This window comes from Musa acuminata, chromosome BXJ3-1, assembly GCF_036884655.1.
Source record: "Musa acuminata AAA Group cultivar baxijiao chromosome BXJ3-1, Cavendish_Baxijiao_AAA, whole genome shotgun sequence".
Lineage (NCBI taxonomy): Eukaryota > Viridiplantae > Streptophyta > Magnoliopsida > Zingiberales > Musaceae > Musa > Musa acuminata.
In genome coordinates, this window is record NC_088349.1 from 11,671,539 (window position 1) to 11,686,311 (window position 14,773).

General features: G+C 38.4%; 3 protein-coding genes across 3 annotated transcripts; 2 read left to right on the forward strand and 1 right to left on the reverse strand.

Moving 5' to 3' along the window:
- Positions 1-381: 381 nt before the first annotated feature.
- On the forward strand, positions 382-4,378 carry LOC103989955 (exocyst complex component SEC15A-like). Its single transcript, XM_009408935.3, has 2 exons — positions 382-586; positions 1,044-4,378. The coding sequence occupies exon 2, from the start codon at positions 1,058-1,060 to the stop codon at positions 3,431-3,433; it is 2,376 nt and encodes a 791-aa protein (XP_009407210.2). The 5' UTR covers positions 382-586; positions 1,044-1,057; the 3' UTR covers positions 3,434-4,378.
- Positions 4,379-5,359: 981 nt separating this feature from the next.
- LOC135629163 (probable CCR4-associated factor 1 homolog 6) lies at positions 5,360-6,247 on the forward strand. The gene has a single exon (XM_065136353.1). It carries the CDS (start codon positions 5,360-5,362, stop codon positions 6,245-6,247), a length of 888 nt encoding a protein of 295 aa, XP_064992425.1.
- A 6,343-nt stretch (positions 6,248-12,590) lies between these two features.
- Positions 12,591-13,451, reverse strand: LOC135629164 (probable CCR4-associated factor 1 homolog 6). Its single transcript, XM_065136354.1, has one exon. It carries the CDS (start codon positions 13,449-13,451, stop codon positions 12,591-12,593), a length of 861 nt encoding a protein of 286 aa, XP_064992426.1.
- Positions 13,452-14,773: the final 1,322 nt, after the last annotated feature.

The window sequence follows — 14,773 nt, forward strand, 5'->3', positions numbered from 1 at the left end:
CAAGCAAAAATATAATCGTGGATTAATAAACGGATTATAAAACAGTGCTTTACCCCTTATTAATTAATCGTTATTATACAGTAATCTTATCATTATCTCATTAGACCGGTCCGGCCCGTGGTCAAAGCCATCCGGTCCAGGACGGTCTGATCGGGCCGGTCGAACCGTGGCTCGGGCTTCGGTGTGCTCGATTTCCGGGGGCGCGCACTCGAACCGGGAGTCAGCGGCAGTGCGAAGAACTCGCGGGGCAGCAAATGGGACGAGACGGACGACGAAGACGCTGACGTTGACAGAAGACATCACAGTCTGGGTTGGTTCATTGTTGTTATTATTTAAAGCGACAAGTGGGGATCAAAGATACACTCCCTTTCTTCAGTTCCTAGGAAGCCCTAGCTTAAAGGAAGCCTCCCCACATTTCTCTTCTCTCGCCCTCGCCTGTGATTCTCAAGCGAAGCCTTCATTCCGATTCTTGTCCTCTGCGTTTCCGAGATAAAGGATCTGCATTTCGGAACGGTTGCCTGTGGTTTTTGTCATTCTCGTGGTTCTTGTTCTCTGTTTTTTTCCGGGGAAAAGGAGCCGCCTTTCGGTATGTTCGCTTGTGGTTTTTGGTGGTTTATATTCGATGGGTTTACCCGCTCCATTTAAGTTTTCTGGAGAGAAATCTTTTCCAAAGGTTATACATCATTTTGAAGTATTTTTTTTTCTAGAGAAAAAGAAGTGATTTTTCATTGAAATGAAGTCCTAAGGCATTATAATTTTCTTGGTAATTTAATCATTCTCTTGCTGATTATAGTTCTCTTGATGTTTATATCAGCGCAGGGGTGAAAATATTTTGTGTTTCTATAATTAAGAACTTTGAGGTTAAAAAATCTGAATGAGTCTTATGGCGTGAGATGAAAAGCTTTAATGGAGAGATCTTCTATTTGTTTCTTTCTAAGTTGTCTATAGAGTTGTCTGTCTGTTTAAAAAATAAAAAAAAGAAGAATCTGATTTTGGTTATTACTAGTGAAAAACTATAGTAATCTTATTCACATTTGTTTCAGATTTTGGGACAAAGATGCATGCTCCATCCAAGAAGAGAAATGTAGTGGAGAATGGGGATGAAGGGATTGATGTTGTCCTTGTGAGGTCGATCATAAATGGGGAGCATCAGAATGTGGGCCCCATTGTTAGGTATGCATTTGAGAGAGGGAAGCCTGAGGCCCTCTTGCACCAACTCGTGAATCTGGTTGGTAAGAAGGAAGTGGAGATAGAAGAGCTGTGCAGACTTCACTATGAGGAATTCATTCTTGCGGTTGATGAGTTACGGGATGTGTTGGTTGACGCTGATGAACTCAAGAGCTCGCTGTCGAACCAGAATTTCCAGCTACAAGAGGTGGCAAGTACACTTTTACCGAAGTTTGATGAGCTCCTTGAGCTTTACTCGATCAAGAAAAATGTCACAAAGGCCATAGAAACATTGGAGGTCTGTTTGCAACTCTCAAAACTATGCCTGACATGCAACATGCATGTCTCAAACAACCGGTTCTACCCTGCAGTGAGGATCTTGGACTTGATCGAGAAGGATTACATACAAAAAACTCCATTTCAGGCCCTCAGGAAGGCAATTGAGAAGCAGATACCTGTAATTAAGCTGCACATTGAAAAGAAAGTGTGTAGTGAGTTCGATGATTGGTTAGTTCACATAAGGAGCACGGCTGTGGAGATTGGGCAGTTGGCTATCGGACATGCTTCGTCAGCCCGACAAAGGGAAGACGAAAAGCGTGCACGCCAGGAGGAAGCTGAAAAGCAGAGTCGGTTTGGTGTTGGTGATCCTGTGTACACATTGGATGTTGAGCATGTTGATGAAGATTCGGTGCTAGAGTTTGATCTGGCCCCAGTATATCGGGCACACCATATACACAGCTGCCTCAGTCTTGAGGATAAATTTCGCAAGAACTATTACAAGAATCAGTTAATGCAGCTGAATTTGGACTTGCAGATGCCGCCAGTTCAATCCTTTCTTGAATCCCACAGACCTTTCTTTGCACAAATCGCTGGGTTTTTCATTGTGGAAAACCGAGTTTTACAAACTGCTGGGGGATTGTTGTCAGAGAGCCAGGTGGAGACCTTATGGAATACAGCTATCTCAAAGATGACATCTGTTCTAGAGGATCAGTTCTCTCGTATGGACACCGCAAACCACCTTCTTCTTATAAAAGACTTTGTTACTCTTGTTGCTGACACTCTCATGCACCATGGGTATGGGTTAACACCTTTGCTTGAGGTTCTTGATAACAACAGAGACAAGTACCATGAACTTCTCCTCAGTGAATGCTGCAAGCAAATAGGAGACACCCTTGCAAGTGATACCTTTGAACAGATGGTGATCAAGAAAGAGTATGAGTACAATATGAATGTAGTGTCATTCCGTCTTCAGTCCTCAGATACACTGCCAGATTTTCCATATATTGCGCCATTCTCTTCCTCTGTTCCAGACATATGTCGCGTAGTGCGTTCCTTCATTGAGGACTCTGTCAACTATTTATCATATGGAGGTCCTATCAACTTTGATGATGTTCTAAAGAAGTATCTCAACAAGCTTATGGTTGATGATCTGAACAAGGCTCTACTAAAGGTGATCCATACAGGTAATTTAGATGTATCACAGGCGATGCAAATTGCTGCCAACATAGCTGTTTTGGAATGCACTTGTGATCTTTTCCTATGTCAGACTGCCCAGCTTTGCTCGGGCCCTTTACACTTAGTTGAAAGGCCTCATGTTGGATTGACTGCCAAGGCTGTTTTCAAGGCATCACAGAATGCTGCTTATGATGCATTGCTGAATGTGGTTGATTCTAAGTTGGACGAGTACCTCGCTTTCATGAACAGCATCGAATGGACAGCTGACAAAGCCCCAGAACATGCAAATGATTATATCCAAGAAACTGTTATATATCTTGACTCCCTTATCTCTACTGCTCAACAGATTTTGCCTTTAGATGGTATCTACAAAGTCGGGGTTGGTGCTCTGAATCATATTTCTGATTCTATTATGGCAGCTCTTCTTAGCGATAGGCTAAAAAGGTTCAACCTAAATTCTGTCATTGGCATTGACAATGATTTGAAAATGTTGGAATCATTTGCAGATGAAAGATTTCAAAGCACAGGTCTCAGTGATCTAAGGAAAGATTGCAGTTTCCGAGATTGTTTAATAGAATCCAGGCAGTTGGTGAACCTTGTACTAAGCAATCAGCCTGAGAATTTCAAGAATCCTGTAATGAGGGAGAAAAGTTATGGTGCTTTGGACTACAAAAAAGTTGCGATTATCGCTGAAAAATTCAAGGATTCATCAGACAAGTTATTTGGGAGCCTTTCTAACTGGAGCACAGAGCAAAAATCCCGGAAGAAGTCAATGGACATGTTGAAAAGAAAGCTGAAAGAGTTCAGCTGAATTAACCATTCAGTTCAGTTATCATGGAATTCCCTCGATCTTGTCGTGGCATGGCAGAACTTTCAAGTGACAAATAGAAAAGTTGGATTACATGATAGCAGATGCAACCAGCAGCATCTCCCAATGTTGACCTCCCATTGTTATGGTGACCAGAAAATTACTGAAGAACAGAGAACAGTGAGAACAAGGTCAGTCTGTCACTGTTGCAGAAAACAAGAACAGTCAGATCAATTCAACTTTCCAGGATCAAATTTCAGCTAACAAGCTAGATATATAACCCACATCTCTAACCATGGTGACGATGAGGAAATATCATCATTGAATATTGGAGTTTCCATGTTAACATACTATGGGAAGTAACATGATTGACAATCAGGGATTGATGATGCGGGTCACTAAGGCCAGCAAACTAATTGCAGTGGTAAAGGTAAGTTTAACAACAAGTGGCTAATAACATGAGCAATATCCATTAGTTGATAATTAAATTTAGAAAGTTATAGCTGCTTGCGATTGATGTAGATGAATGAAAGGGTTCATGATCATGCCTCGCCACCTTTGATGTTATTCCATCGCAAGCTTTGCAGCCAAGGTGTTAGGTGCATGTTCATGATCCTTTTTGGCAATATCTTTTTTTTTTTTTTTTTTCCTTTTGGTGCTTAGCTTGTACTGGGTATGCAATAGACTTGTAGTCTCATTTTGTCTGGTTGGCAGCGTTTTTTGTTTTTTGTTTTGTGTTTCTGTTTTCTAGGCTGAGTGACATTGTGTAGAGGGAAACCATCAAAATAACCTTGATTTCATGTGCCATAAGCTGTTATTGATAATGTTCTTGCAAAAAATATGTTATTTTAGTACCTTGGAACACTAGATGATATCGAGCTGGATGGAACATCAATTTTAGATGGCACTTAATGTGTCCGTTATCTTTTTGTTAGATAGTAGTGCTATGTGAAAATTGAGTTAACACTTAGCTTTCGTGATCATTTAGTTCATTTGCAAGTTCCTTTTGTGCGAAATAAAATCTATTTTTTTTTGTATTGCTTGCTCGACTTTCTTGTCCTTTATATACGATATGGTGTCATACAATCAGATGTAGATAATGGTCTCTTTGCATGATGGGGAGGCGTTGGAGTGTGGTTTAGCCTTGAGGATCTTCACCTTTGAAAGCTTAACACGAGAGTGATTCAACTCTCCAATCTTAGATAGAATGACCAATATGGGTGTTGGAAATACTAGCAATTGCCTTTTTGTGTTAGAGAGAAATGGAATCTTTTAACCATATTTTCTTTCATTTGTATATTTTCCAAAATTATTTGGAATATTTGTGGGCAAAGAATTGGTATTCAGTTCAATTATTTCTCTAATTGGTCAGATGTTCAAATGCTCAATGAGAGGGTTTGAACCAACCCGAATTTAATACTGATGGATCTGGAAATAATAGGAGGATAGTAATGGCTCCTTCCTTTTACAAGATAATAATATAATTTTTTAATTTAGATTTTATTATATTAAACTATTTTCATGAGCAATAGACAATAGAAAATAATATCATTTGAATATAATGAATCAAGGTATGTAATATTGTACCGTATCGATGTTTCGAGGTTGATTTGATACGGTATCGATGTATCGAACGGTATATCAAGACGTATCGAACGGTACATTAGAGTTTATCGAATGATTTTTTTATTATTGTAATACTGTTATAATGTATTACGTTCGTGTACCGGTACGGATGGTATCATTTGAAATTACATACAATAATATAAAATGTAAGCTACTAAATTTTGTTTTGTATTCCTACCTAATCCGGACCAGAAACAATAGGAATCGTCTCTATATAAACACCAAAGGGGTCACCGCTCCTATTGACCGAGTCTTCCATTTAGATTATCCACACCATAGGCTACCGAGAGATCAGTGTATGCCATGGCCATCAACGTTTGGAAGGATAACCTGGTCGAGCAGGTGGACGTCATCCTTCGCCTTCGTGGCTCCTTTCCTTACGTTGCAATCGATACCGAGTTCCCGGGGTTCATTCGCTCCACCCCTCGCCATGCCTCCGAAGAAGAGAGATACGATGACATGAAGTACAACGTCGACCATATGCGACTGATCCAGCTCGGCCTCACCTTATTCGACAAAGATGGAAACACCCCGTGGCCGGGGTGCTGCTGGCAGTTCAATTTTTCGGATTTCGATCCAGATACGGATGCTTGCTCCGAGGACTCCATCGAGTTGCTACTGCACAGCGGCCACAACCTCCAGAAAAACCAACAGGACGGCGTCGATGCATACCGGTGCTCCTATCTGCTGTGCGTGAAGCTCTTCCGCCATCCCCACAAGTCCAAGTATATCACGTTTCATGGACTCTACGACGTGGCTTTTCTGATACAGATGATCACCCGAGCCCCATTGCCCAACACCTTGAACGAGTTCCTGGTTTTAACAAGGAGCGTCTTTGGTGATGATCTTTACGACATCAAATACATCTCTAGGTTTTGTGAAGGACTGCACGAGGGAAAGGCTGGTTTGTTGACACTATCAAAGTTGCTGGAATTGGAACCAGTAGGGATCCGTCACCAAGCAGCATATGACAGTCTACTGATCAGGGCGATCTTCAACAAGATGAAACAGCTATGGTTTGATATCGAGGACGAGAGATTTGTATCGGTCCTCTATGGTTTAGAGAACAACTGCATGAAAAGTAAGAAGAGGAAGTCGAGTACAGTAGCAGTAGCAGCAAGCAGTCCTCCACAAGTGCAACCATTTCAACCTTATAGAGGTCTTCTGGCTTCACCCTTCCAAGCTCACTGAGCTCCAACCTGGTTGCAGTGTAAACCTTACCAGCATCACCAATTATCTAGCCGCTTTCTTTCCTTTTGAGTTGTATGTTAGGTTTCTTGGTTAGAGCTTATGTTTTAGGTTAGATTGTTGGGTTATAGTTTATTTGTCCAAAGGAATTCTACATATAAGTTTCTATTGGTTTCTTAATCTCTATTCATAAGTTTAGTCCCTTCTTTTTAGTGTGGAATTGTTGTCATTTACTCATTATCTGGTAGCTACCAAAGCTACAATTTGTTTGGTTGGTAAAATGAATATATCGTTGATCAAATCAAACTATATCCAAAAGATCACATAAATAATGATTATTAGAGAATTATTTATATATAAGTTTGTGATTCCTTACATCTATTCTTCACCTCTAGTTGATTTTGATGACTTAGTCATGCAAGACAAACTATATAAGTGAATAGTAATGTTCATATTCTCCTAGTCATTCACAAAATAGTAATATGCTCCTCATCAATTCTTAGATGATATTATTATGGAGGATGGTACAACTTTAAACATAAATCATTATGCAATATCTACTCGACTCTCTTCTTCCTTTAGACCCGTAAATTTTCAAATATTTTTTTTGATCCTTCTATCGAACCGAATTTAATTTTCGTGTCTCATTTTTGCAAAATAAATAGAACATATGTCAAAATTTTTGTGGGGCACCTCTACTATGGGGACAAAACAAGAGTGAGGTGAATGACCAAGGTTGGCAAGCAACACTACATCCTCTTTTACACCTCTAATGGTAATCAAAACTTAATCATCCCCTTGCATATCCCTCTTCAAAGATTTTTGAGTTTGTTACCTTTTATCTTATGATTCTTGTTTTTGTAATAAAAGCATCCAATTAACTTTTCGATATATTATTTAAGAGTCGCTTTCATTCACATCAACTTACATTGTCCTATGCCAATTATTTCGATAAATAATTTTTTATTATTATATGATTTTCATTGATCATTTCACACAAGTTTACATCAAATTTCACTATAATTTCCAGTTATTCGATACTACAATTAGACAGCAAGCTTGAGCTTCATTTTTGACTATGCATACATCCATGATTACCATAATGTAGTTTTTAATAATATAAATTAACATTAAGATGAGTAATATTCTAAAATTCTAATAACTATTATATATATAATCTGATATGTCATATTTACAATCGTAATTATTAAATATATTAATATTAAACCTTTTCATTAATTAATTCACAATCGTCTGCACCATTCTAGTTAGTGGAAATCTTTCAATTATGTTATATTGATGGTACAATATTAGGGTCTTGAAACATCAGTATCAGTAAGATGCTTAAATTCAGATTAATATTAGTACATCTATCATGATTTTTAAATCAATCCAAGTCTTTAAACTTTTGATGCTGGATTAAAATCATCTTTTCTTCTGCTTATTTGTATTGTTTGCTGATTAGTTTTGCATGACAGTTTTCTACTTATTTATCTATTTCAGAAGCAAGTCGTAGCTTATAATCAAATCTTAGTATGAAACTGGTTCTATGTTGTGACGTGTCCTTTGATTTTTATGATATCATAGCTTAATAAAATAATTGACTCTTTGGCTTCGAGCCTGAATCATTAGCCTAAAATACTTAAGCCCTTTATACTTACTAAAAATATAATCTGTCAATTAAGATACCTACCGTAAAGCCTTGCCATTAGGGAGGAACCCATGCATGCATGGAAGAGTAATATGATCCTCCATGGCACATAAGGAATGAAATTAGTGATATATTTTGTTATTTGGGAAATTTTCTGACATTTAGAATCACACAAGTCTTTTTAGAAGGAACTCAAAGTTTGGAAGAGCCAAACATACGGACAGCTTTTGATCAGTAGAATGACTTCCTAAAGTATATCTTTTGGTTTTATCTAAGGTAGCTTTTGAAAGAATCTTTTTGTCTTTCGGAATAAAGGAATTTACAGATCCCAGACAAATTCATATACTATGGCTATCTTCAAGATTATTTAGTGACAAAGGACCAATAGGACATAGAAAATACAAATATAGAAATAAATATAACATTGTACACGAATATAGTAAATAATATAAAATGTAAATACATCCTATAAGAATAAGAATAAGATGTAAATAACCCATCAACCTAACCTAAAATCCAACATAGTGGAGGCCAAGATAAGGTGATGATGGCATAGCTACAAACAAATAGTGATTGTGTTAAGGTGCACACTGTAACGAGGTTGGAGTTTGGTGAGTTTCGAAGGGCATAGTTTGGAGATATTTTAAAACTCAAATTTTCATAAAATATAATTTTGGTATTTGTATTAACTATCTTGATGTAAAGATATGTCCTTTGAGTCATAAAAATAACCCCAATTTATTAATTAAGATATGAATATGTTTTTTTTTTCTTTTTTCTTTTTTCAGTTATATTTAATTTTGTATAACTACTCAGTTTACTATATATATATATATATATATATATATATATATATATATATATATATATTTCTACTTTCAATTATAATTAATTTTGTATTGCTACTAGGTATACTAAGTCATTCTATGGTCATACTTTGTAAAGGGATAAAACCAGTTGAATTTTTGGTAAAAAGATCAATCAACTCTTGCTCATAATGACATTTTGCATTAAGAAAATGATTATATCCCTCCCATATATTTATAATATTTATTTTTTTAATGAAAATTTATATACTCTATATTTTACCCTAATAAGGCAAAGCTTGGATGTCAAGGAGACGGGGTGGGAGAGTGCTTACTCTGCCTTTTCCCCATCTCCCATTCTCACTCATTCCCCATTTAGATAGGGCATAGACAAGGATTGAGGAATCCTTATTTGGGGTGAGGAACATGTGGATTTTTTATATTATCCTAATTAATTTTTTTATCTTAAAAAATAAAATTATTATCAAAATTAATTAATAATACTAAAAATATAAATAATAATAATTATATATTAATAATATTTAAATATAAATATAATTTAATATAACTAATAATATTTATTGATATTATGTTATCTAGTTCAATTGAATCATATGACTCATAATTGACTCACAATCAATTCAACTAATGTTCAACTTAATTTGATTTGAATTAGATGGGCGTCTAGTCTACCTAATTAATATGTTGGCTCAATATCTTGATCCATACATTTGTATGGGTATACATGGAGAGTGCTCTATCCGTCTTTGCATCGTAACTGTATATGTACTTATATTTATGGGTACATGTTGGTGTCATAGAACTCTTTGGATGAAAATGTTCTTGAAACCGTAGAGGACCCATACAAAACTCTTGTTCTCGATCTTAGACTTCAGCTATTTCATCTTGTCGAATACTTTCATATGCGGCTTGGTTATGGATCCCTATGGGCTCCAACTATAGCAACTTTAACAGCGCTACCAAACCAACATCTTCCTCACTCAGTCCCTTCACAAAACTCCAGTGAAATATTTAAGATCATAAGAATCACCGAAGATGCTCCTTATCAAGACTTAAGCTGACTTATAGGGTTGATAGTAGAGCTTCTCATGCAACTGGTAGAGGCATCCACACGCTGATGCTATCTCGTTGATTTTGTTGGGTCCAGCGCATGTGGACTTAGATAATTGAGTTTTTGAAGCCTAAATCATTAATTAAAAGGCAAAAGAGATATAGAGGTGAGAGAGAGATCAGAGTGTCCGCAGCAAACGTGTGCAGCGAACGACAGCAGCGCACAGAGAGAGGAGAGAGAAAGAGAAAGATTAGGATTTGAAGGTTTTTGCTTTATGATCAGTGGTCAAATATTGTCAGTTTTAACCTAAATTTTATGTGGAGAATCCTTATAGCAAACTCTACAATTCTAACTATGTGATTGATTTATTGTTCTATTGTTTATGTTGTACTGGTTGATATTTTTATTTTGATATCAAGTTGGTATTTTGATGAGGAACCCATTTTGATACACAAAGAGTGAAAAGAATTATTTTCCTAATAGATTTCTCCAGAAGTTGTGGTGTTTCGTAGCAGCAACCACATCCATATCATAATCTACAAAATTAAACTACCAACAACACTCTGAACGACGTTTTACGTCAAGTAATCGTATCTATCTTCTTCGAAGCCATGGCGGAGGGTGGAGCATATATTATTCATTTGTTGGTTATTTACTCATATTAATTATCTAATTTTTCGAAATTTTTTCTTAGGACACTCTTACCTTTTGAACTTGTATAGTAGTAATGTTAATTAAACTTGGTACATAATCCTCTCCTTGCTCGAGCCAATAGCCACTCTACCCAAAGATTCTCTACTCACACATAACAATGAAAGAAAATAGGGTCGATATTTTAGCCAATGCTGCGAAAGAAACATATCTGCGCTCCAATGCGACCAGGAATATGTGTGAAGCTCGATCGAACGTTGCGAAAGTTCAATTCGTATCCGAATATAATAGAGAAACTAGATTTATAATGGTGTTGGTGATTCGTCCTTGGAATTAGAATATGAATCACAATCAGATTCCCTGCAATCGAAATTAGTTTGACTAAATCTAGTAACATGCTTGCATAAATTTGGATCTGCAAGGTTCAGTTTGGCTATGAGATCCCAAGTACACTACACATTCAGGATGGCCGTGATGTCTCTTCCTGTTGGGTCACTAAGTCACTCACGACATCTTAGGTTGCTGCTACCTCTTCATGTTGGGTGTCAATTCTGGCACATCTAAGGCAATCGCAACACCACCTTCCACGTAGCATCGATGCCCTCTTATATCTCTGACACTACGTATAATTGTAATTCAAGTCAACATGTCACAATATATGAGAAGATGATACAAATGAGAAGATGACTCAACTGACTGTTACCCTTGCACGATCACACTAATGGTCGGATGGAGCGTGTAATTGTTTATGCCATTAATCATGTCCTTGAACCCAACGATCACACGTTAAACTATAAAAGGGGCTCTCAAGTATGCCATGAAATCTTAGGTTCACTCTTATACTATTGTATTTCTATATATTTGACACTTGACCTAATCGCCTAAACAAGAAACTAACTAAAGCATTGGTTGGTCATTATCAGACATGCCCCTAATATAGTTTAGTAGGGTCTCGACTCAAACTCTTCCATTGCTCGACACCATCCCATCCTAAGATAGATGAAGAAAAGAACCTTAGTTGGATCAGAAGTATATCATGAACTCTCTTAACTCGCTCTTATATTATTGTATTTCTATACATTCAACATTTAACCTTATTGTTCGAATAAAAAACTAACTTAAACATTCGAGGGGTATTATCCACCATACCCTTAATGAAGTTTTATAGGGGAACTCTTCCTTTGCTCGACACCATACCCTCCTAAGACAAATTGAGAATAAAATCTTGGTTGGATCTAAATCATCACCCACATAGAACAACCAACATCTGACTTAGCACTTATGATATAATTTGTTAAAGTTGACGTGGAAAATATATGTGCACTCTAATCTGACTAAGAATACGTGTGAAGTTTGATAGAAAATCACTAAATACAAATGGATCGGTCCAAAGGACGAAAAAAAAAAGATATGTGACAATTACAAAAAATAAATGTACTATAACGTAGTATAAAAACGATGTAACTGAATTGTTCACATATGGATCGGTCCAAAGGACAAAAAAAAAGGATGAAAAGTGATAGGTGATTGGAGGTGTTTCACGTATTAGAAAAAAAGAGACGATGAGAACTCTGAAAACGAGAGGTGCTTCTCGGGAAAAGCCCAAAGAGGATTTTTTTCCAAGAACTCGCCAAGTAAAATATAAATGGTTAAACCTCTCGATCCATAAGAATATGTGACAATTACGGTTGTCACTGCAAGCAGCGGGTTGGTGAACCATAAGCTTAGAAGACCGCCACGTGGGGAGGAAGCCTCCACGGATGTAGTAGGAATAGTGTGTGTGTGTGTGTGTAGGTAGCAGTAGCAGGATGAGGTGGAGGGTCGCATATGATGCGGTGGACGTGGCACCCCTTGGATTCCCCTTCTAACTGATCTCCATCGAGTTGGTCCCTATACCGTAGTAGAGACTCATACGTGCAAATAAATATGCATATCCTGGATCGTTGTCGTAGGTAACTTTGTTGCGTGCTTCACCTCGATGAAGATTTCCCTGAGCAGTGGACCTGTAGGGCTCGTTGGTGCGTCGTCGGCTACTGTTTCCCATGCTTGCATACGTCGGATACGTACGAGCACCGGTGCGCATGCATCGTTGTCGTCTCATCGACTTCTGGTGGCCGCAGCAGTAGTACGTGCTGCTGAGCACATTCTTTTCGTACATGTACTAAATTAAACCGCCAACCCCATGGCAGCCAATGGGTGTTGCTGCCGTCTTGGGTAAGGCCGACCTCTTCGGTCAATCCTTCGAGTCCTGTTCTTGACGCATCTATTCTCTATACCATAGAGGACCGATGCAGATCTGTCGTCCTCTATGTTATGCCTTCGTTGCTTCATTTTGTTGAAGAGTGCCCCAATTAGTAGACTGTCATATGCTGCTTGGTGACGGATCCCTACGGGTTCAAAGTTCAATAACCTTGATAGTCCCACCAAACCAATCTCTCCCCGACGCAGTCCTCCACAAAATCGAGATAGATATTTGAGATCATAAATCTGGCCGAAGATGGTCCCCACCAAATCGGAGAACTCGTTCAAGGTGTTGGGCAGTGGGGCTCGGGTGATCATCTTTATCACAAATGCCACGTCGTAGAGTCCATGAAACGTAACATACTTGGAGCTGTAGGGTTGGCAGAAGAGCTTCACGCATACCAGATAGGCGCACCGCTGCGCGTCGATGCCGTGTAGTCGGTTTTGCTGGAAGTCGTGCCCGCTCTGTACCAACAACTCGATGGAGTCGGGAGAGGAAGCATCCACATCGGGATCGAAATCCGAAAAATTGAACTGCCAACAGCACCCCGGCCATGGGGTGTTGCCGCCTTCGTCGAACAAGGCGACGCCCAGCTGGATCAGGTGCATGTTATCCACGTTGTGCTTCACGTCATTGTATCTTTCTTCCTCGGTGGCATTGCGAGGGGTGTCGCGAATGAACCCCGGGAACTCCGTATCGATTGCCACTATCGGGTAGGAGCCACGGAGACTGAGGATGAGCTCCAATTGCTCCACAAGGTTTGCCTTCCCCACGTTGATGGCCATGGCTAGCTGCACCACTCTCTCTGTCGCTTTCTCTTACTCTCTCTTACTCTCTCTTTCTCTTTCTCTTTCGCTTTCGCGCGCTCTCTTCACTAGAAGTACTGTATGTACTTTGCGGTCACCGTCTTTGGTGTTTATATAGACGATTTCCCGATCAAATTTGGTACGCATATAACACAGATTTCTAATTTACATTTTTTACATTATTCATTGTATTCAGACGATGATATAATTATTATTTTTTCTATTCATTTTGTATTGCCTACATTGCTAGCTCCCTTTCATCACCAAAAATTGTTTGCCTAGCAATTGGTTCTACGTTCCATATTAACCTTGCTACTTCATTAATTCCCTTCCCTTCTCTACCAAAAATATGTGTGATTCACCAACTTTCTCAGCTTATCCCTATTCCTCACCTACCACAATGGATTAATTTTACAACTCATCCAGCCCCTCCATCATCATCGTCATTAATTCTAGACCGGGCTTCCCTATTTAACGTATATTTGACATCTATTTCCCTTACATTCCTTCAATGTCTTGGATACCTTGATTATCGAGGACAAAGGCCGTGACATCACCATTCTCAAAATCCTATTATATCTTGTGTTTGACAGTTTTTATACAACTAGTTCGACTAAGCCTAGCTTAATGCCTACGTACATCTTCTACGTTCGACACTCCCTATATGACAAGTTCATATTATCTTGATCGATATGGTCGTCCCTCACTTACATTGCAAACTCTCTATGTGCACCATTCAAATTAGGACACCTTAATCTAGTTGCACATCTCGTGTATAACACTCAACACACTTTCGCTAGTAGTTAATGTCCGTATGTTCCAATGCTCTTGAGTGTCTCAAGTCCCATGCACCCTACATGAACAGAGCATGTGGGTGTTATTTAGAAGCATTTACTGCATGTAATATTTGTCTGAGTTTCTGAATCCGACTTATTCCAATACAACCAACCCTTTTCCCCAAACACAATGTGCGGCAAATGATATGACTATACTTGACAACCAAATAGAATCGATACATAGTATCTAGTCGACTATAGACAAGTGATCAGGGCTCAATGAATGTCACTTATTGGACCCTAAGGGCCCAGTCAACATATGATGATGTGGCACCATCTAAGCATGTATAGTTAGTATGATAATGATGTGCCCCTGCCTACACATACCTAGTCATCATAACAACTGATAGGTATATTTTATTTATACACCCTAGCTTCAGGCCTATATAAAAGGATTACTTCTCTAGTCATACTAAAACCCTCTAATAGTTATATCTTAGTTTGCCATGTCTTCAAGTACACAAT